This window comes from Ornithorhynchus anatinus, chromosome 2 (assembly GCF_004115215.2).
Source record: "Ornithorhynchus anatinus isolate Pmale09 chromosome 2, mOrnAna1.pri.v4, whole genome shotgun sequence".
NCBI lineage: Eukaryota > Metazoa > Chordata > Mammalia > Monotremata > Ornithorhynchidae > Ornithorhynchus > Ornithorhynchus anatinus.
Genome location: NC_041729.1, coordinates 169,881,891 through 169,901,979, shown reverse-complemented (window position 1 = coordinate 169,901,979; position 20,089 = coordinate 169,881,891). Strand labels below are relative to the sequence as shown.

At 49.7% G+C, this 20,089-nt stretch overlaps 1 protein-coding gene across 1 annotated transcript in view; it reads right to left on the bottom strand.

The window, feature by feature from the left end:
- Window positions 1-7,592: 7,592 nt before the first annotated feature.
- PYROXD1 (pyridine nucleotide-disulphide oxidoreductase domain 1) overlaps window positions 7,593-20,089 on the bottom strand; it is a gene marked incomplete at its 5' end in the record, with an annotated part of 28,993 nt that continues 16,496 nt past the window's right edge. Inside the window, 5 exons of the mRNA XM_029048478.1 lie at window positions 7,593-7,992; window positions 9,752-9,889; window positions 13,225-13,347; window positions 15,773-15,885; window positions 18,930-19,059. Of these exons, the coding sequence (XP_028904311.1) occupies window positions 7,744-7,992; window positions 9,752-9,889; window positions 13,225-13,347; window positions 15,773-15,885; window positions 18,930-19,059 (753 nt within the window). The remainder of the gene's footprint in view (window positions 7,993-9,751; window positions 9,890-13,224; window positions 13,348-15,772; window positions 15,886-18,929; window positions 19,060-20,089) is intronic.

The window sequence follows — 20,089 nt, the reverse complement described above, 5'->3', positions numbered from 1 at the left end:
CATAAGTGCTGGGGGCTGAGAGGCGGGGAGAACAAAGGGAGCAAGTCAGGATGACCAAGAGGGGAGAGGGAGATGAGGAAAAGGGGGGCTTAGTCAGGGAAGGCCTCTTGGAGGAGGTGGGCCTTCAGTAGGGCTTTGAAGCGAGTGAGAGTCATTGCCTGTGGGATCTGAGGAGGGAGGATGTTCCAGGCCGGAGGCAGGATGTGGACCAGGGGTCGGAGGAGAGACGGGAGGGATCGGCGAGACAGGCGAGATCGAGGCACCAAGCCCTTGGGTAACTACAGGATAATGATTCCCCACTCAGGGCTCACAGAATAACTTGAAGGAGAACAGGTACTGAATTCCCATTCTGCAGATAATAATAATGGTGATGGCATTTGTTAAGTGCTTACTATAATAATAATAATGATAATGTTGGTATTTGTTAAGCGCTTACTATGTGCAGAGCACTGTTCTAACGCTGGGGTAGACACAGAGTAATCAGGCTGTCCCACATGAGGCTCACAGTCTTCATCCCCATTTTCCAGATGAGGGAACTGAGGCTCAGAGAAGTGAAGTGACTTGCCCACAGTCACCCAGCTGACAAGTGGCAGAGCGGGGATTCGAACCCATGACTTCTGACTCCCAAGCCTGGTCTTTTTCCACTAAGCCACGCTGCTTCTCTGTACAGTTCTTAGTACAATTATACTGTGCTCTGCCGAACACTTACTGCAGTGCTTTGCACAATGGAATGAATGAATGAATGAATGAATGAATGAAGTGGCATCGCTGACTGCCACCTGTCAGCTGTGTGACCGTGGGCAAGTCATTTCACATCCCTGTGCCTCAGTTCCCTCATCTGTAAAATCGGGATGAAGACTGTGAGCCTCACGTGGGACAACCTCATTCCCCTGTACCTACCCCGACCATCCTTCCCGTCTCTCGGGCCCGCAATCTCGGTGTCATCCTTGACTCGTCTCTCTCGTTCACCCCACGCATCCTATCCGTTACCGAGACCTGCCGGTTTCACCTTTACGATATCGCCAAGATCCGCCCTTTCCTCTCCACCCAAATGGCTACCTTACCGCTACGGGTTCTCGTTATATCCCGGCTAGACTACTGTGTCGGCCTTCTCTCTGACCTCCCTTCCTCCTCTCTCGCCCCGCTCCGGTCTATTCTTCACTCCGCCGCCCGGCTCATCTTCCCGCAGAAACGCTCTGGGCCTGTCACTCCCCTTCTTAAACAACTCCAGTGGTTGCCTATCGACCTCCGCTCCAAACAAAAACTCCTCACTCTAGGCTTCGAGGCTCTCCATCACCTTGCCCCTTCCTACCTCTCCTCCCTTCTCTCTTTCTACCGCCCACCCCGCACGCTCCGCTCCTCCGCCGCCCACCTCCTCACCGTCCCTCGGTCTCCCCTTTCCCGCCGTCGACCACCGGGGCCGCGTCTCCCCGCGGTCCCGGAACGCCCTCCCTCCTCACCTCCGCCAAACTGATTCTCTTCCCCTCTTCGAAACCCTACTTAAAACTCACCTCCTCCAAGAGGCCCTCCCAGACTGAGCTCCCCTTCTCCCTCTACTCCCTCTCCCACCCCCCCTTCACCTCTCCGCAGCTCAACCCTCTTTTCCCCCCATTTCCCTCTGCTTCTCCCCCTCTACCTTCCCATGCCCTTGGCACTGCACTCGTCTGCTCAACTGTATATATTTTCATTACCCTATTTATTTTGTTGATGAATTGTACATCGCCTCGATTCTATTTAGTTGCCATTGTTTTTACGAGATGTTCTTCCCCTTGACTCTATTCATTGCCATTGTTCTTGTCCGTCTGTCTCCTCCGATTAGACCGTAAGCCCGTCAAACGGCAGGGACCGTCTCTATCTGTTGCCGACTTGTTCATTCCAAGCGCTTAGTACAGTGCTCTGCACATAGTAAGCGCTCAATAAATACTATTGAATGAATACTCCAGCGCTTACAACAGTGCTCTGCACATAGTAAGCCCTGCCACTTGTCAGCTGTGTGACTGTGGGCAAGTCACTTCACTTCTCTGTGCCTCAGTTCCCTCATCTGTAAAATGAGGGAAGCAGCGTGGCTCATTGGAAAGAGCCTGGGCTTCGGAGTCATAGGTCATGGGTTCGACTCCCGGCTCTGCCACTTGTCAGCTGTGTGACTGTGGGCAAGTCACTTCACTTCTCTGTGCCTCAGTTACCTCATCTGTAAAATGGGGATTAACTGTGAACCTCACATGGGACAACCTGATGACCCTGTATCTACCCCAGCGCTTAGAACAGTGCTCTGCACATAGTAAGCACTCAATAAATACTGTTGAATGAATGAATATAAGAATAATCAGACACATTCCCTGTCCACAACAAGTTTACAATCTACAAGGGGAGAAAAACATTAAATAAATGACAGATATGTACATAAGTACTGTGGGGGCTGGGCCGGGGGAATAAAAAAAGGGAGTAAGTCAGGGTGATGCACACGGAAAAGGAAGGCCGAGTCAGGGAAGTAGGCAAGTGGCGGGGCTGGGATTAGAATCCAGGTCCTGACTCCCAAGCCTGTGCTCTTCCCATTAGGTCACACTGCTTCCCTAATTAACTGGTGTAGTGTTTAGAGAATGGGCCTGGAATTCAAAATGTCATGGGTTCTAATCCGAGTTCTGCCACTTGTCTGCTGTGTGACCTTGGGAAAGTCACCTCACTTCTCTGGGCCTCGGTTACCTCATTTGAAAAACGGGGATTGTGACAGTGAGCCCCATATGGGACAGGGACTGTGTCCAACCCCATTTGCTTGTAATGATAATAATGTTGGTATTTGTTAAGCGCTTCTATGTACAGAACACTGTTCTAAGCACTGGGGTAGACACAGGGGAATCAGTTTGTCCCACGTGAGCCTCACAGTTAATCCCCATTTTACAAATGAGGTAACTGAGGCACAGAGAAGTTAAGTGACTTGCCCACAGTCACACAGCTGACAAGTGGCAGAGCCAGGATTCGAACCCAAGACCTCTGACACCCACAGCCCAGTTAATAATAATTATGTTCGTATTTGTTAAGCCCTTACTATGTGCAGAGCACTGTTCTAAGCGCTGGGGTAGACACAAGGGAATCAGGTTGTTCCAAGTGGGGCTCACAGTCTTAATCCCCATTTTACAGATGAGGTAACTGAGGCACAGAGAAGTTAAGTGACTTGCCCAAAGCCACACAGCTGACAAGTGGCAGAGCTGGGATTCGAACCCCTGACCTATGACTCCAAAGCCCATGCTCTTTCCACTGAGCCACGCTGCTTCTCTTAATACATACAGTTCTTAATACAGTTCTTAATACGTTGTTTGGCACGTTGTAAGCGCTCAACAATTATTACTATTATAATTATTATTTTTATTAAAAATAACTAATTCTATTGCCACCTAGTGGACATAAGGGGTTGTGACAGCGCGACCTCTGCTGCCACCTGGTGGCCTGGACCAGTCGTAGCATCTTGAGTGACCTTGAACGATCTATTATTCATTCATCCATTCACTCATTAATAATAATGATAATAATAATAATAATGATAATAATAGTAATAATGTTGGTATTTGTTAAGCGCTAACTATGTGCCAAGCACTGTTCTAAGCGCTGGGGAAGATACAGGGTAATCAGGTTGTCTCACGTGGGGCTCCCAGGCTTAAACCCCATTTTACAGATGAGGGAACTGAGGCACAGAGAAATTAAGTGGCTTGCCCAGGGTCACCCAGCAGTCAAGTGGAGGAGCCGGCATTAAAACCCATGACCTCTGACTTCCAAGCCCGGGCTCTTTCCACTAAGCAATTGATTCATTCATTCACACACTCAATTGTATTTATTAAGCGCTTCCTGTGTGCAGAGCACTGTACTAAGCCCTTAGGAAAGTACAATACAACAATGAACACCCTTGACTCTATTTATTGCCATTGTTCTTGTCTGTCTGTTTCCCCCAATCAGACTGTAAGCCCGTCAAACGCCAGGGACTGTCTCTGTTGCCGACTTGTTCATTCCAAGCGCTTAGTACAGTGCTCTGCACATAGTAAGCTCTCAATAAATACTATTGAATGAATGAATACAGTCTCTGCACACAGTAAGCGCTCAATAAATGACTGAATTCCCTGCCCACAACGAGCTCACAGTCTGTCTCCCCCTCTAGAGTGTAAGCTCTTTATGAGAAGCAACGTGGCTCAATGGAAAGAGCCTGGGCTTGGGAGTCAGAGGTCATGGGTTCAAATCCCTGCTCTGCCACTTCTCAGCTGTGTGACTCTCGGCAAGTCACTTAACTTCTCTGTGCCTCAGTTACCTCATCTGTAAAATGGGGATTAAGACTGTGAGCCTCATGTGGGACAGCCTGATTACCCTGTATCTCTCCCAGCGCTTAGAACAGTGCTCTGCACATAGTAAGCACTTAACAAGTACCAACATTATTATCATTATTATGGGAAGGGAATGTGTCTGCTAATTCCAGTGTAGTATGCTCTCCCAAGTACTTGGCACATAGTAAGCGCTTAACAAATACCATCATAATTATTATTATTATTAAGCACTGGATAAATAGCATTGATTGACCTCTGCCGCCACCTGGTGGACTTGAAGCCACATTGCACCTTAAACAGTCTGCATTATTCATTCATTCAATTCAATAGTATTTATTGAGCGCTTACTATGTGCAGAGCACTGTACTAAGCGCTTGGGATGAACAAGTCGGCAACAGATAGAGACAGTCCCTGCCGTTTGACGGGCTTACAGTCTAATCACATTCATTCATTCAATTGTTACTTACTGAGCGCTTACTGTAGGCAAAGAACTGTAGTAAGTGCTTGGGAGAGAACAATATACCAATAAATAGACACTTTCTCTGCCCACAAAGAGTTCATCAAACGCGGTTCTGGAGAAGCGGAGTGGCTCGGGGGAAAGAGCACGGGCTTAGGAGTCAGAGGTCATGGGTTCTAATCCCGGCTCCGCCACCTGTCAGCTGTGTGACTTTGGGCAAGTCACTCCACTTCTTGGTGCCTCAGTGACCTCATCTGGAAAATGGGGATTAAGACTGTGAGCCCCACGTGGGACAACCTCATTACACTGTATCTCCCCCAGTGCTCAGAACAGTGCTCGGCACACAGCAAGCGCTTAACAAATACCAACATTATTATTATTATTGGAACAGTCTAAGCGCTTACTAGAGAAGCAGCGTGGCTTAGTGGAAAAAGACCAGGCTTGGGAGTCAGAAGTCGTGGGTTCTAATCCCGGATTTGCCACGTGTCAGCTATGTGACTTTGGGCAAGTCACTTAACTTCTCTGGGCCTCAGTTCCCTCATCTGCAAAATAGGGATGAAGACTGTGAACCTCACATGGGACAACCTGATCACCTTGTATCCCCCCAGCACGTAGAACAGTGCTTTGCACATAGTAAGCGCTTAACAAATGCCATCATTATTATTATTATTACTATGTGCCAGGCACTGCACTAACTGATGGGGTAGATACAAGCTAACTGGATTGGACACAGTCCATTTCCCCCATGGGGCTCCCAGTCTTACTGCCCATTTTACAGATGAGGGAACTGAGGCACAGAGATGTGAAGCAATTTGCCTATGGTCACAGAGCAGTCAAGTGGTGGATCTTCAAAGCAAAGCCTCAAAGCAAGCGATTCTTATCTTTATGTTTGATTTGTTCCTTGACACTCCCATCTTCAAAGCCTACTGAAGGCCCACCTCCTCCAAAAGGCCTTCCCTGACTAAGCCCCCCCTTTCCTCTTCTCCCACTCCCTTCTGTCTCCCTTTATTCATCTTTATTCATCCCCCCGCCCCAGCCCCATGGCACTTATACCCATATCCGTCATTTATTTATTTCTATTAACATCTGTCCCCCCCACACATGAAACCTCACTGTAGGCAGGGAATGTGTCTAATATGTTGTTATATTTTACTCTCCCAAGGGCTCAGTAAATTGCTCGGATCCAAGCAACCGGCAGGGGTCTGTGGCCGATTGGCCGAAAACGCCGCGGCCAATTACAGCCAGAGGGACGGCAGCCAGAGTGACTCCATTTTCCCTGACTGAACTGTCCAAGAGAAGGACCGGGATTGCAGCCTCCAGGAAAGGTCCATTACAGACATGATGCCACAGGGCCTGCAGGGAACAGAGTTAAGTTTTCAGTAGCCTCAGTTACTATTACTACTACTACTAATAATGGCATTTGTTGAGTGTCTACGATGTGCCAAGAACCGTTCTAAGCACTGGGCGTGATACAAGGTCATCAGGTTGGACATAGTCCCTGTTCCACGTGGGGCTCCCATTCTTAATCTCCATTTTACAGATGAAGTAATAATAATAATGTTGGTATTTAAGCGCTTACTATGTGCAGAGCACTGTTCTAAGCACTGGGGTAGACACAGGGTAATCAGATTGTCCCACGCGAGGCTCACAGTCTTCATCCCCATTTTACAGATGAGGTAACTGAGGCACAGAGAAGTGAAGTGACTTGCCCACAGTCAGTGACTAACTGAGGCACAGAGAAGTAAAGTAACTTGCCTAAGGTCACACAGCAGATAAGTGGAGGAGCTGGAATTAGTTGGACCACCCCCACTTAACTGGACAAGGCCAGAGGCTGAGGAGGAAAAGACGTGGAACACACCCCAGAGGCTCCTTAGCCCTAATGCCCATTGGCATAATAATAATAATAATAATGTTGATATTTGTTAAGCGCTTACTATGTGCCGGGCACTGTTCTAAGCGCTGGGGTAGACATAGGGGAATCAGGTTGTCCCACGTGGGGCTCACAGTCTTAATCCCCATTTTACAGATGAGGGAACTGAGGCACAGAGAAGTTAAGTGACTTGCCCACAGTCACACAGCCGACAAGTGGCAGAGCTGGGATTCGAACTCATGAGCCCTGACTCCAAAGCCCGTGCTCTTTCCACTGAGCCATGCTGCTTCTACTAACATGCCTGACCTGGAAAGATGAAGAAGAGGAGGAGGAAAAGGAGGAGGAGGAGGAGGAGGAAGAAGAGGAGAAGGAGAAGAGGAGGAGGAGGAGGAGGAGGAGGAAGAAGAGGAGAATGTAGGAAGAATAGGAGGAGGAGGAGGAGGAGGTAACGGGTGCGGCCTGTCGGACTGGGGAACCCCGGGCTGTGGGAGGAAGGGCGGTGTTCTCCCCTCGCCCCCATCTTCCGATGACATAATGTTGGTATTTCTTAAGTGCTTACTATGTGCAGAACACTGTTCTAAGCGCTGGGGTAGATACAGGATAATCAGGTTGTCCCACGTGAGATTCACGGTCTTCATCCCCATTTTCCAGATGAGGTAACTGAGGCACAGAGAAGTGAAGTGACTTGCCCACAGTCACACAGCTGACAAGTGACAGAGCCGGGATTCGAACCCATGACCTTTGACTCCCAAGGCCAGGCTCTTTCCACTGAGCCACGCTGCTTCTCATCCCTCCAGTCGTTCAGCTGGGGGTCCCCGTGCCCGCCCAGCCGCTCTCCTCTAGGGTCTTGCCAGCGTTGAGAAGCTTCAGCCAAACACGGTAAGGTCGGTTAGGGACAGAGCCGGTCGGGCCCCAGGCCCCAGGCCCTCAGTGGGCACGGCACACACTAACGGGTAATTCATTCTCTTGAGGCATCTGCAGCTTTATTTCCACATTCCTCTCTTTAAAGACATGTCTTCCGCCGACCGAAACCGCGAGGAACACGTCCTACCTAATCATCGTCCCCGGGCTTTTCCGCTTGGGCTTGATTCCCGCCGTTGGCGACTCCGCGGTTAATCGAAATAATCTTCAATGTCGATATTCGGATCGAGCAGATCCTCCCCGTAGGCCGACAGGTCCATCTGGTTCAAAATCAGGTTTTCGAACGTCTCCTCCAAGTCCGTCTCCCCGATCAGCAGGGCCCCCACCATGCGGCCCCTCTGCATCACCACCTTGACGTACTCGTGTCCCCTGGTGCACCTGAGCATCAGTTCGTGGTCGGCGCCCAGGCCCTGGGCGTTGTACTTGCCCAGCAACACCACCTGTGGGGAGAAGCGGGGCCGTGTGGCTCGGAGCCGGGAGCCGGGGCCGGGGACCTCCGCGACTCTCTCTCGGGCTTCCTCACGGACCCGTGGGGCCGCCCCCCCCGCCCGGACACCCCACGGTGGAGGTGAACCCGAGGTCTCCAGCCGGTCTCTGGCAGCCGCAGGCCCGAGGCGTGGGTCGGCCGGAAGGCGGAGAGCAGCGGGCCCAGGGCCGAGGCTGCTTCATTCCACCTGGAGGCCTCGAGGGGGGAGGCCGTTGGAAACCTCCAGTGGTTGCCTATCAACCTTTGCATGAAGCAAAAACTCCTCACTCTTGGCTTCAAAGCCGTCCATCCCTTTGTCCCCTCCTACCTCACCTCCCTTCTCTCCTTCTCCATCCCAGCCCGCACTCTCCACTCCTCTGCCACCGCTAACCTCCTCACTGGGCCTCGTTCTCCCGTCCCGCCGTTGATCCCTGGCCCTCCCTCCTTATATCTGCCAAACTAGCTCTCCTCCCCTCATCAGAGCCTGAGAGCTCACCTCCTCCAGGAGGCCTTCCTAGGCTGAGCCCCCCTATTTTCCTCTCTGCTCTTCCTCCCCTCCCCAACGCCCCTACTCCCTCCCTCTGCTCTACCCCCTTCCCATCCCCACAGCACTGGTGTATATTTGTATACATTTATTACCCTATTTTATTAAAGATGTATATCTATAATTCTATTTATCTATTTTGATGGTATCGAAGCATGTCTACTTGTTTGGTTGTCTGTCTCCCCCTTCTAAACCGTGAGCCTGTTGTTGGGTGGGGATTGTCTCTATCTGCTGCCGAACTGTACTTTCCAAGCACTTAGTACAGTGCTCTGCACACCCCTCAATAAATACGATTGAGCGAACGAATGAACGAACCCCGGGCTTTGTGGCTGATCGCCGACGGCCTGCCCAGGCCCCGAATACACACTCAGGGTTCACCGTGGGCAGGCAGGACTCCGACAACCGGCTACGACCGGTTTCCGTCTCACTGTGAAGCACAGTCCTGCCTCTGCCTTGTCCTGGCCAGTGACCGAGAGCTCTCTCTCCTCTCTCCTCCCTCCCACCTGATTCCTGTGGGGGGAAAGGGGAAGGAGCAATGGGGATGGCAGGGGAGAAGGAGGGAAGGGCAGAGGGAAGGAGAAGTGGCGAAGGAGCGGAGGAGGAGGGGCGGGAAGGAGAAGCGGTGATGGCGGGGGAGAAGGGAAGAGGGCAGGGAAGCAGGGAGGAGGAGAGGACTGGGAGGGAAGAGGAGAAAGAGGAGCCCAGCTTGAGACCACCCTTTTGTTCCTGTCCATTTGCTGTTGCTTCTGGCTCAGTGGAGGCGGGAAGGGGATGGAGAGGGTTGGGGGGAGGGCGGGGAGGAGGCCCAGGACTGGAAGGAACTGAGAGATGGCCCACCTGGCACCGAGCCATCCTGCCCAGAGGGACAGGTGTCCAGTCCCAAAGGAACCCCCGGACTGAGGGGCCCGGGGTCTGGAGGTCCGGAGGAGCTGCCCAGTGACCTTCTGGGGCCTTCTCCCCCCGGCCCAGGGCAGCCATTCTGGGGCAGGGGGAGGCAGCTGGTTGTTGGCGACGAGCTCCCTCCGGGCTTTCGTGCCCGATGCCCCGATCTTCGGTGTGGACACAGCGGAGTCCGAGCTGGGCCCTGCCGGCCCCTTGCCCTCAGATGAGCCTCACCGCCCTCACCGGACCGTGGAGCCCACGGACGGGTCCCCACAGGGCACCCGGTGGGGGACAACGCTCCTCTCACCTTAGAGTTAAAAAACTTGGTCACGTGAGCGAAGAGCTCGAAGCCGAAGTCTGTGTCGATGGCCTGGCCGCAGCTGTCGGCTGCCATGCACCGGGCGGCGTAGCTTCCCATCTGCCGGGCCTGGCTCCACAGCCGCATCTGAAAGACCCCCCGCCACCCGCTCAGGACCCTCCTCCCGCAGCCCCCCGACCACCCGCTCATCCCCGCTGCCCCCACCCTGCTCCTCCCCTCTGCTTCTGCAAGAGCCCCAATGGTCCCCTGCTGCCAGGGCCTGCCAAGGATAATAATAATAATGATCACCATGGTATTTGTTAAGCACCATGTACCAAGCATGTTCTAAGCACTGGGGTAGATTCAAGATAATCAGGTTGGACTCAGTCCATCCCCCAACCCCTTGGGGCTCACATTCTTAATCCCCATTCACAGAATGAATGAACGAATGAGGTAAGTGAGGCCCAGAGAAGTGAAGTGACTTGCCCAGGGTCACACAGCAGACAAGTGCCTGGGATTAGATTCCAGGGCTTGGGGCTCACAGTCTTAATCCCCATTTTACAGATGAGGTAACTGAGGCCCAGAGAAGTGAAGTGACCTGCTCAGGGTCACACAGCAGACAAGTGGCTCTCCTACGGAGCACTCACCTCCTCCAAGAGGCCTTCCCAACTGAGTTACCTCTGCTCCCCGTCCACCCTCTGCTCCTCCCGTTCCCCCTTCATCTCCCCTCAGCTGGGTCCCCTTTCCCTCTGCTCCTCCCCCTCCCCCTTCCCGTCCCCTCAGCACTGTGCTCATTTGTATATATTATTTATTACCCTATTAATTTTAATGAGGTGTACATCCCCTTGATTCTATTTATCGTGATAATGTCGTCTTGTTTTTGTTTCTTTCTGTTTTGCTCTGCCGTCTGTCTCCCCCGTTTAGACTGTGAGCCCGTCATTGGGCAGGGATTGTCTCTCTCTGTAGCCCAACTGTACATTCCAAATGCTTAGTCCAGTGCTCTGCACATAATAAGCGCTCAATAAATACTACTGAATGAATGAAAGTGGCAGAACCGGGATTAGAGTTCCGGTCCTCTGACAACTAGACCCGGGGTCTTTCCACTAGACCATGCTGGTTCTCTCGCTTTGGACCCTTTGCTCCAGCTTTCCCTCCCTCAATCCCTCTCACCTGGAACTCCCACCCCCTTCACATCGAGCAGACCACCGCTCTCCCCATTTTCAAGGCCCGACTGAAATCTCATCCCCTCTCGGAATCTTCCCCCAGTAATCTCTCATCTCTTCACTCTCTATCCTCTTCAACTGAGAGTTCAGCATCACCTAAATATACGGTCCTAATGTCCCTCTTTAATACTTTTGTACTTATAATAATAATAATGATTATAATGATGGTGTTTGTTAAGCGCTTACTATGAGCCAAGGACCGTTCTAACCTCTGGGGTAGGTACAAGATAATCAGTTGTCCCACGTGGGCTCACAGTCATAATCCCCATTTTACAGATGAGGTAACTGAGGCACAGAGAAGTGACGTGACTTGCCCAAGGTCACACAGCTGGTAGGTGGTGGAGCCGGGATTAGAATCCACGACCTCTGACTGCCAAGCCCTTGCTCTTGCCCCTAAGCCTCCTGTTTCTCATCATTATCATTATACTTTAAATGATTTTGCACCTACCTAATATATTTTAATGTCTGTCTCTCCCTTGCTTGATTGGAAGCTCCTTGAGGGCAGGATTCATACCCATATCTACTAAGGTCAATCAATCATATTTAAGTAATCAATCATATTTATTGAGTGCTTACTGGGTGCAGAATGGTGTACTAGGCACTTGGGAGAATAGAGTATATCAGAGTTGGTAGACACGTTCCCTTCCCAAATGAGCTTACAGTCTAGAGGGACTGTTCCTCTCCCAATGGCTTAGTACAATGCTTGGCACCCAGTAGGTGCTCAATACTTCGATTGATTCCCTAAACCCTTGGGGTAGTAAAACAAAAGCGAAAAAGCCATGGTCCCTCTCCAACACTTAGTACAGTGCTCTGCATAGAGTAAGCGCTTGAAGCAGCATGGCCTAGTGGCAAGAGCAGGGGTTTAGGAGTCAGAGGACATGTGTTCTAATCCTGGCTCTGCCACTTGTTTGCTGTGTGACCTTGGGCAAGTCACTTTGCTTCTCTGTGCCTCAGTTCCCTCATCTGTAAAATGGGGATTAAGACTATGATTAGGTAAGAAGCAGTGTGGCTCAGTGGAAACAGCCCGGGCTTGGGAGTCAGAGGTCATGGGTTCGAATCCCGACTCTGCCACTTGTCAGCTGTGTGACTGTGGGCAAGTCACTTAACTTCTTGGTGTCTCAGTAACCTCATCTGTAAAATGGGGATTAACCGTGAGCCTCACGTGGGACAACCTGATTACCCTGTATCTACCCCAGCGATTAGAACAGTGCTCTGCACATAGTAAGCGCTTAACAAATACCAACATTATTACAGGTAAGTTAAGTCACTTAAGGTCACATACAGTAAGCCAAGTGGTGGAACTAGGATTAGAACCCTGGACCTCTGACTCCCGGGTCCCTGTAATAATTATAATTATTGCTCTATTATTATAATGATAATAAAAATTATTATTATAATGGTGTTTGTTCTTGGAAAGTTTCTTGCAGTTCTTGTGGTGGTGTTTCTTTCCTCAGTGGGTCTGTTCTCCCTCTCCAGGTCTCCATCCCTCCCTCCCTCCCTCTTGCAGACTGGGTCGCATTCAATATGTACCTCCTCCAGGCCCACTTTATGCCAAGTGAGCACCTAACTCAAGCAATGAGTAATGTTAATAAATCATGGGGAATCATCAGCGGAAGAAGCATGGCGTAGTGGATAGAGCACGGGCCTGGGAGTAGGAAGGTCATGAGTTCTAATCCTGGCTCTGCCACTTGTCTGTATGCCCTTGGGCAAGTCACTTCACTTCTCTGTGCCTCAATTCCCTCATTGTAAAATGGGGATTAAGAACGTGAGCCCCAAGTGGGACAGGGACTATGTACAATTTGCTTTGTTTGTATCCACCCCAATGCTTCATACAGTCTCTGGCACATAGTAAATGCTGAACAAATACCCAATTATTATTATTATGAACTGAGGAAAAGGGTCCCGACCCCTTGAGGAGAGGGGGCTAAAGCCCGGCTGGAGATCTTGGATGGGAGTTTGGTTATTTCCAGGCCCACAGTTGGGGGAAAACATTCTGCTACTCTGGAGGGCCCAGAGTAGCTGCACCCCCTGCTCCTCAGATGGAGGTAGCCATTGCCCTGGCTCAGGTGGCCACACACCACGCGCTGTCGATGCCCAGGGCGGAGGGGGAACACAAGAGATCCACTGGATGCCGGAGACCATCCCAGACCTCGTAACCTCTAATGGGATCCCCTGCCTCTGGACTCCTTGGTAAGCAGCTCAGAGCTGGGAGGACCGACGGACCAACCGAGGGGGTAGCCGGCCGGCCCCTTGACCCACCTGCTGCCAGAACGGGCTGGGCGGCCATGCCGCCGTGCAGATGTCCCCCGCCGCGTAGATGTCGGTCAGTGACGTGCGCATGTGGTCATCCACCATCAGCCCTCCGTCCGCTCCTAGGGCAAACTGAACCCCAGCCCGAGAGGCTGCTTAGGGAGGGATCCCCTCTTGGGCCGCCTCCCGGAGGGACCCACGGCTGGACCCATCTCACGCCTGCAGCCGACCGTTTTTTCCCACCGCCCCTGGGCCCTGACAGATGCCCATAGTCAGAAGAAAGTGCCCCGACTCTGCCAGCAAACTCGAGCCAAAACATGGGGCAAAAACAGGCCTTCTGGCAGAACCGGAGGCACTGCCAAGCTGGGGAATCGAACCCAATTTATCCGCTCAACTTCCACTCACCGGTGGAAAGAGAAAAGCAGTCGGTAAATAAAAACAAATTACACTTCTCAGGAAAAGTCTCTTCAAGGCTTGCTTCCTGCTGCCTCCTCTTTTTTCTTAAAAGGTATTTGTTAAGCGCTTACTATATGTCAGACACTGGAATAAGCGCTGGGGTAGAGACGAGCTAACCAGGATGGACACAATCTGCCTGCCCTATCCACTACAGGAACTAAAAAATGCATTCCATAAGTCTGCATCTGGATCAAGTCCACAAAAGGTCACTAGACTGAAAGCTCCTAGAGGGTAGGGATCATGCCTTCTAACTAATTTGGAGAAGCAGCGTGGCTTAGTGGAAAGAGCACAGTCTTGGGAGTCAGAGGGTGTGGGTTCTCATCATGCCTCCGCCACTTGTCAGCTATGTGACCTCGGGCAGTCCACTTAACTTTTTTGTGCCTCAGTTCCCCTCATCTGTAAAATGGGGATTGAGACTGTGAGCCCCACGTGGGACAACCTCATTACCTTGTATCTACTCCAGCGCTTAGAACAGTGCGTGGCACATAGTAAGTGCTTAACAAATACCATAATAATGATAATGCCTCCCAAGTGCTTTTGTACAGTGCTCTGCACAGTAAGTGCTCGCTCAATAAATACCACTGATTGACTGATGAAGAAATTGTGCAGGGGATTTTTAAGGAGGTCAGTGTCTTCTAATTGCCTAAATCCTCCCCATCTTAAGAGTCTTTACGCAGACCACAGTTTGTATTTATGAAAAACGATGTGTACTGAGCGTCTCAATCCATCACTCAGTGGTATTTAATGAGTGCTTACTGTGTGCAGAACAAATAAGTATGGAACACATTTTTAAGTTTTAAGTAGTGGATAGGGCAGATGGACGACGTCCAACCAGATTAGCTTGTAACTTCCCCAGCACTTAGTACAGTGCCTGGCACATAGTAAGCAATTTACAAATACCAGGAATAATGAGATGGGATCACTGATTTAATTGGGAAAGGTTCTTATTAGGTTGCTCAGTGACTATAAGGGGGAGAGAGAGAGGAAGGAGGAGAGGGAGAGAGAGATCTTTAAGGTAGTGAACGATTTTTATACACCAAAAGGTGAGGACAGCAACAATTCTCTAATTCTGGCCAAGGAGAAGGAAAGGAAGGGGGAAGAAGGATTGGAATTGGTGAGGAGTCTGAACTGCGGCAGCGTGCTTCCACAATGAGGTTCGATTCCCGCCTATTTATCTCTCCCCCTGGCAGGGAAGGGGTGTGTACTTAGGCCTGGAGAATTTGGTTGTCGGAGGGACTGGACCCCCGAGTTTGGGATGTGTACTTTAGCGAACCTGAGCTTGGGCCTGATCTCCCATCCTCCTGTCTCTCTCCACTTCAGTCTGCTGCCCAGATTATCTTTCTAAGGAAACTCTCTGGGCATGTCACGCCCCTCCTCAAAAACCTCCGGTGGTTGCCTATCAACTTTTGTATGAAGCAAAAACTCCTCACTCTTGGCTTCAAAGCTGTCCATCCCCTGGCCCCTTCCTACCTCACCTCCCTTCTCTCCTTCTCCATCCCAGTCTGCACACTCTGCTCCTCTGATGCTGCTAACCTCCTAACTGGGCCTCATTCTCTCCTGTCCCACCATCAACCCCTGGCCCACGTCCTCCCTCTGGCCTGGAACGCTCTCCCTCCTCACATCCGCCAAGCTAACTCTCTTACCCTCTTCAAAGCCCTACTGAGCCCTCCCTTTTCCTCTGTTGCTCCTCCCCTCGCCATCGCCCTTATTCCCTCCCACTGCTCTACCCTCCCACAGCACTTGTGTATATTTGTACATATTTATTATTCTATTTATTTTATTAATGAAGTGTATATATTTTAATTCTATTTACCTATTTTGATGGTAGTGATGCCTGTCTACTTGTTTTGTTGCCTGTCTCCCCTTCTAGACTGTGAGCCCATTGTTGGGTAGGGACTGTCCCTATCTACTGCCGAATTGTACTTTCCAAGCACTTAGTACAGTGCTCTGCACACAGTAAGCGCTCAATAAATATGACTGAATGATTGAGGGAGTCGAGGGAGGGCTTGCCTCCTCAGCCAGCCTGAATGCACAGACATCTGGCAGGTGAAACCCCCTCCCCCGGGTTGGAATCATGGCCTCGAACCCAGCACCTCCTTACGTCGTTGCCGTCGAGGAAAGGCTCCGTGTTGGGCATGACCCCCGTCGCGCTGACGATGAAGTCACAGCCGAAGACCTTCCCGTTGGTTAATTCCACGAACACGGGCCACGCATCTGAAAATGGGAAAATGGAGGCTGCACGGGGGCAGAGGCGGGCGGTTTGGGTTCCCGCAGGCCACAAGGACCGCCAGGAATGAGGGGAGTCGGGGTTTGGTTACTCTGATAGACTGGCCCACAGCTGAAATCGGGCACCCCAATTTTGCACTTTCACAAGCCCTATTCCACCCTGGGGTAAAGCAGGCACCTTCCCTGGGACCTCTGGCGAGAAGCAGCATGGCCTAATGGCTAGAGCCCGGGCCTGGCAGTCAGAAAGTCTTGGGTTCTAACCCCGGCTCCGCCACTTGTCTGCTGTGTGACTTTGGGCAAGTCACTTCACTTCTCTGGGCCTCAGTTTCCTCATTTGCAAAATGGGGATTGAGACTGTGAGCCCCACGTGGGACAGGGACTGTATCCAACCCAATTTGCTTGTACCCACTCCGAAGTTTAGGACAGTGCCTGGCACATAGCAAGTGCTTAACAAGTACCATAATTATCATTATTAACAGGGGGAACACTCTGACGACACTCCTGGCCCAGTCCCCTGACGACCCTCACCCCCAGCCTGACTCTCTGGTGAACCACAGTCACTGGTCTGAACAATCTGGGTGCTCTGAGGGATCTTTATTTTAGTAGCAATAGTTGAGGTAAAAGCAGTAGCAGCACCATTCATTCATTCAATAGTATTTATTGAGCGCTTACTATGTGCAGAGCACTGTACTAAGCGCTTGGAATGTACAATTCGGCAACAGATAGAGACGATCCCTGCCCAATGATGGGCTCACAGCAGTATTCACAGCAGTCGTAGATTTAGCGGTAATAATAATGTTGGGATTTGTTAAGTGCTTACTATGTGCCGAGCACCATTCCAAGCCCTGGGGGAGATACGGGGTCATCAGGTTGTCCCACGTGAGGTCACAGTCTTCATCCCCATTTTCCAGATGAGGTGACTGAGGCCCTGAGAAGTGAAGTGACTTGCCCAAAGTCACACAGCTGACAAGTGGCGGAGCCGGGATTAGAATCCTTGACCCCTGACTCTTAAATCTGGGGTCTTTCCACTGAGCCATGCAGTTTCTGTGTAGTGGTAGCATCTGTGATAGTATGGTATTTTTTAAGGGCTTATTACGTGCCAGGCACTGTACTAAGCACTGGTGTCAACACAAGCTAATCGGGTTGGACACAGTCCCCGTCTCACATGAGGCTCATACTCTTAATCCCCGTTTTCCAGATGAGATAACCGAGGCTCAGAGAAGTGAAGTGACTTGCCTGAGGTCACACCTCTGACAAGTGGAGGAGTTAGGATTACAACCCAGATCCTTCTGACTCCCGGGCCCTTGCTCTATAATAATATTAATTTGGTTTTTGTTAAGTGCTTACTATGTGCCAAGCACTCTTCTAAGCGCTGGGAGAGATTCAAGGTCATAAGGTTGTCCCACATGGGGCTCACAGTCTTCATTCCCATTTGACAGATGAGGCAACTGAGGCACGGAGAAGTTAAGTGACTTGCCCAAGGTCACACAACGGACAAGCGGCAGATCCGGGATTAGAACCCACGACCTCTGAATCCCAAGCCCAGGCTCTTTCCACTAAGCCACGCTGCTTAGCATTAGCAGTAGAAGATACAGGATCGGCAGAAATACTGTTATACTGTACAATTGTTCTATTGCACTCTCCCAAGTGCTCAGTACAGTACTTTGCACCCAATAAGTGCTCAATAAATATGATTATTATCAATAGCAGTAACATTTATTAAGCACAAATTTGGTACTCAATACCGGGCACTAGGGAAGTACAAAATTAAGAAGGGACGCATTTTCTGCCTTAAGGGTCTTACACTCTAACATCATCATATAAAATCGAACCAACCTCCGATTTTTTTACTCTAACACAGATTAGGGCCAAAAATTAAGACACTGGTTGTCGATCCCGCTCGATTCTTTTGTCCCCCTTCAAAGCTCCACAAACTGTGGGTAATAGGGAATCAGAATTTGGGCTCCTCCATTACAAAACTACTACAACGGCAACTGTGCTATCTGTTGAGCGCTTACTACGTGTCAAGCGCCGTGTTAAGCACCGTGTTAAGCGCTAGGATGGATATAATCGGATCTCACACAGACCCTGTCCCGTATTGGGTTGACGGTCTAATGGGGAAGAGAGGACAGTGATTTAATCCTCATTTTGCAGATGAGGAAACTGAGGCACAAAGAAGGTCAGTGATTTGCCCAAGGTCACACAGCAGGCAAGTGGCAGGGTCGGAAGTAGAACCCAGCTTTCCTGTCTCCCCATCCTGTGTTCTTTTGATTAGGTCACGTGGCTTCTCGGCCCAACTGCTCATCGAATTGTTTCGTGCAGCCCTCACCTACACCCATTTCTAGATTTCCATAATTTCTGGAGGCAGAATCTTTAATAATGCTAATAACTGTGGTAATTGTTAAGTGGTTCAAAGGGGGCTAAAGCCAGTTCCCAGTGGTATTTATTGAGCACTGACTCTGGGCCGAGCAGCATGCTAAACGTCGGGATAGACGCAAGATTAGTCACAGTCCCTAATCTATACGGGACTCACGAACTAAGGAAAATCTAGCATTTGGAGTCCCTCAGAAAAGATGATTATAATAATGGCATTTGTCAAGCACTTACTATGTGCCAAGCACTGTTCTAAGCGCTGGGGTAGATATAGGGTAATCAGGTTGTCCCACATGGGGCTCACATTTTTAATCCCTATTTTACAGATGAGGCAACTGAGGCACAGAGAAGTTAAGGACTTGCCCAAAATCACCGAGCTGACAAGCAGTGGAGCCGAGACTAGAACCCATGACCTCTGACTCCCAAGCCCTGAGCCTGAGCCATGCTGAGCTCTGACTTCCAGGCCCATGCTCCTTGACTAGCCCATCTGAATCTCTCTGCGTAGGAGTACTAAGTATACAAAATGCCACAGTGATTATTATCATTACTAAATGATTTCCATTCAAAATATTTTTTCTTCAAATAAGAATCTCTTTTTCTTTTAGCCTACAAACAGATCTTTCATTATTCCTCAAAATTTTCCTTCTTCCGCTATTTACCTTTATCAGTTTCTTCAGTTTCGATGTCCCACAGGGAAGCCGAGATTTCTTTTTTTGACTGCTGAAATTCATCCTGAAGGTAGATTTTCTGGATTTCACAGCTTGATTCGATGTGAACTTTATGAGAAAACTAAAAGGGAATTGTCAATTAATGTAACATTCACTTACAGAAATGATCGTTTGCCTTTTTATTTGTAAAACTCAGATTGCTGACTGAAATGCTTGCTTAAAGACAATCAAATTGTCCTCGCTATGAGCATTACAACTAATAAAGTAAATAAAATATCTTTGTGAGTTGAAGCAGGAAAGGGAACTGCTTTCGCTCTTGATACACAGGGCTTCGGAGAGCTGTTCAAAATGGACTGAATTCCACACACTTTTCTGAATGCCAGATTATGTAAAGTGGTAAAACTCAAGTAAACGTTTCTTAGGAGCCATTTCTGATTGTCTGATTTTCTTTTTATTGGCTTTGAAATGTCATAGTTGAATTTCTGGAGCAGAGTGGAAGCAGTGGCACAAACTACAGCCGGTTTATGAAGAATTAAAAAATAAATATCCACACCATGTTAACATGCAGATGTTCTGTGAGGTGGGAATAGCAAAAATAATAGCATGGCTTAATGGATAGAGCACGGGCCTGGGAGTCAGAAGGATCTAGGTTCATTCATTCATTCAATCGTATTATTGAGCGCTTACTGTGTGCAGAGCACTGTATTAAGCGCTCGGAATGTACAATTCAGAAACAGAGACAATCCCTGCCCAACAAAGGGGCTCACGGTCTAAAAGGGGGAGATAGACAATAAAACAAAACAAGTAGTCAGGCAACAAAACAAGTAGGGTTCTAATCTCTGCTCTACCATTTGTCTGCTCTGTGACCTTGAGCAAGTCACTAAACTTCTCTATGCCTTGGTTAGCTCATCTGTAAAATGGGAACTAATACCGTGAGCCCCACATGGGACAGGGACGGTGTCTAACCTCATCAACTTCTATCTACCTAAGCACTTAGAACAGTGCTTGCCACTTAGTAAGAGTTTAACAAATATCATAACTATTATTATTAACCCATCAAAACACCAAACATAAAACACACGTCCACTTTCTTCATTCTATTTTTACAAAATATGATGCGGTTACAGGTAGCTCCCAAGTTAAATTCCCAC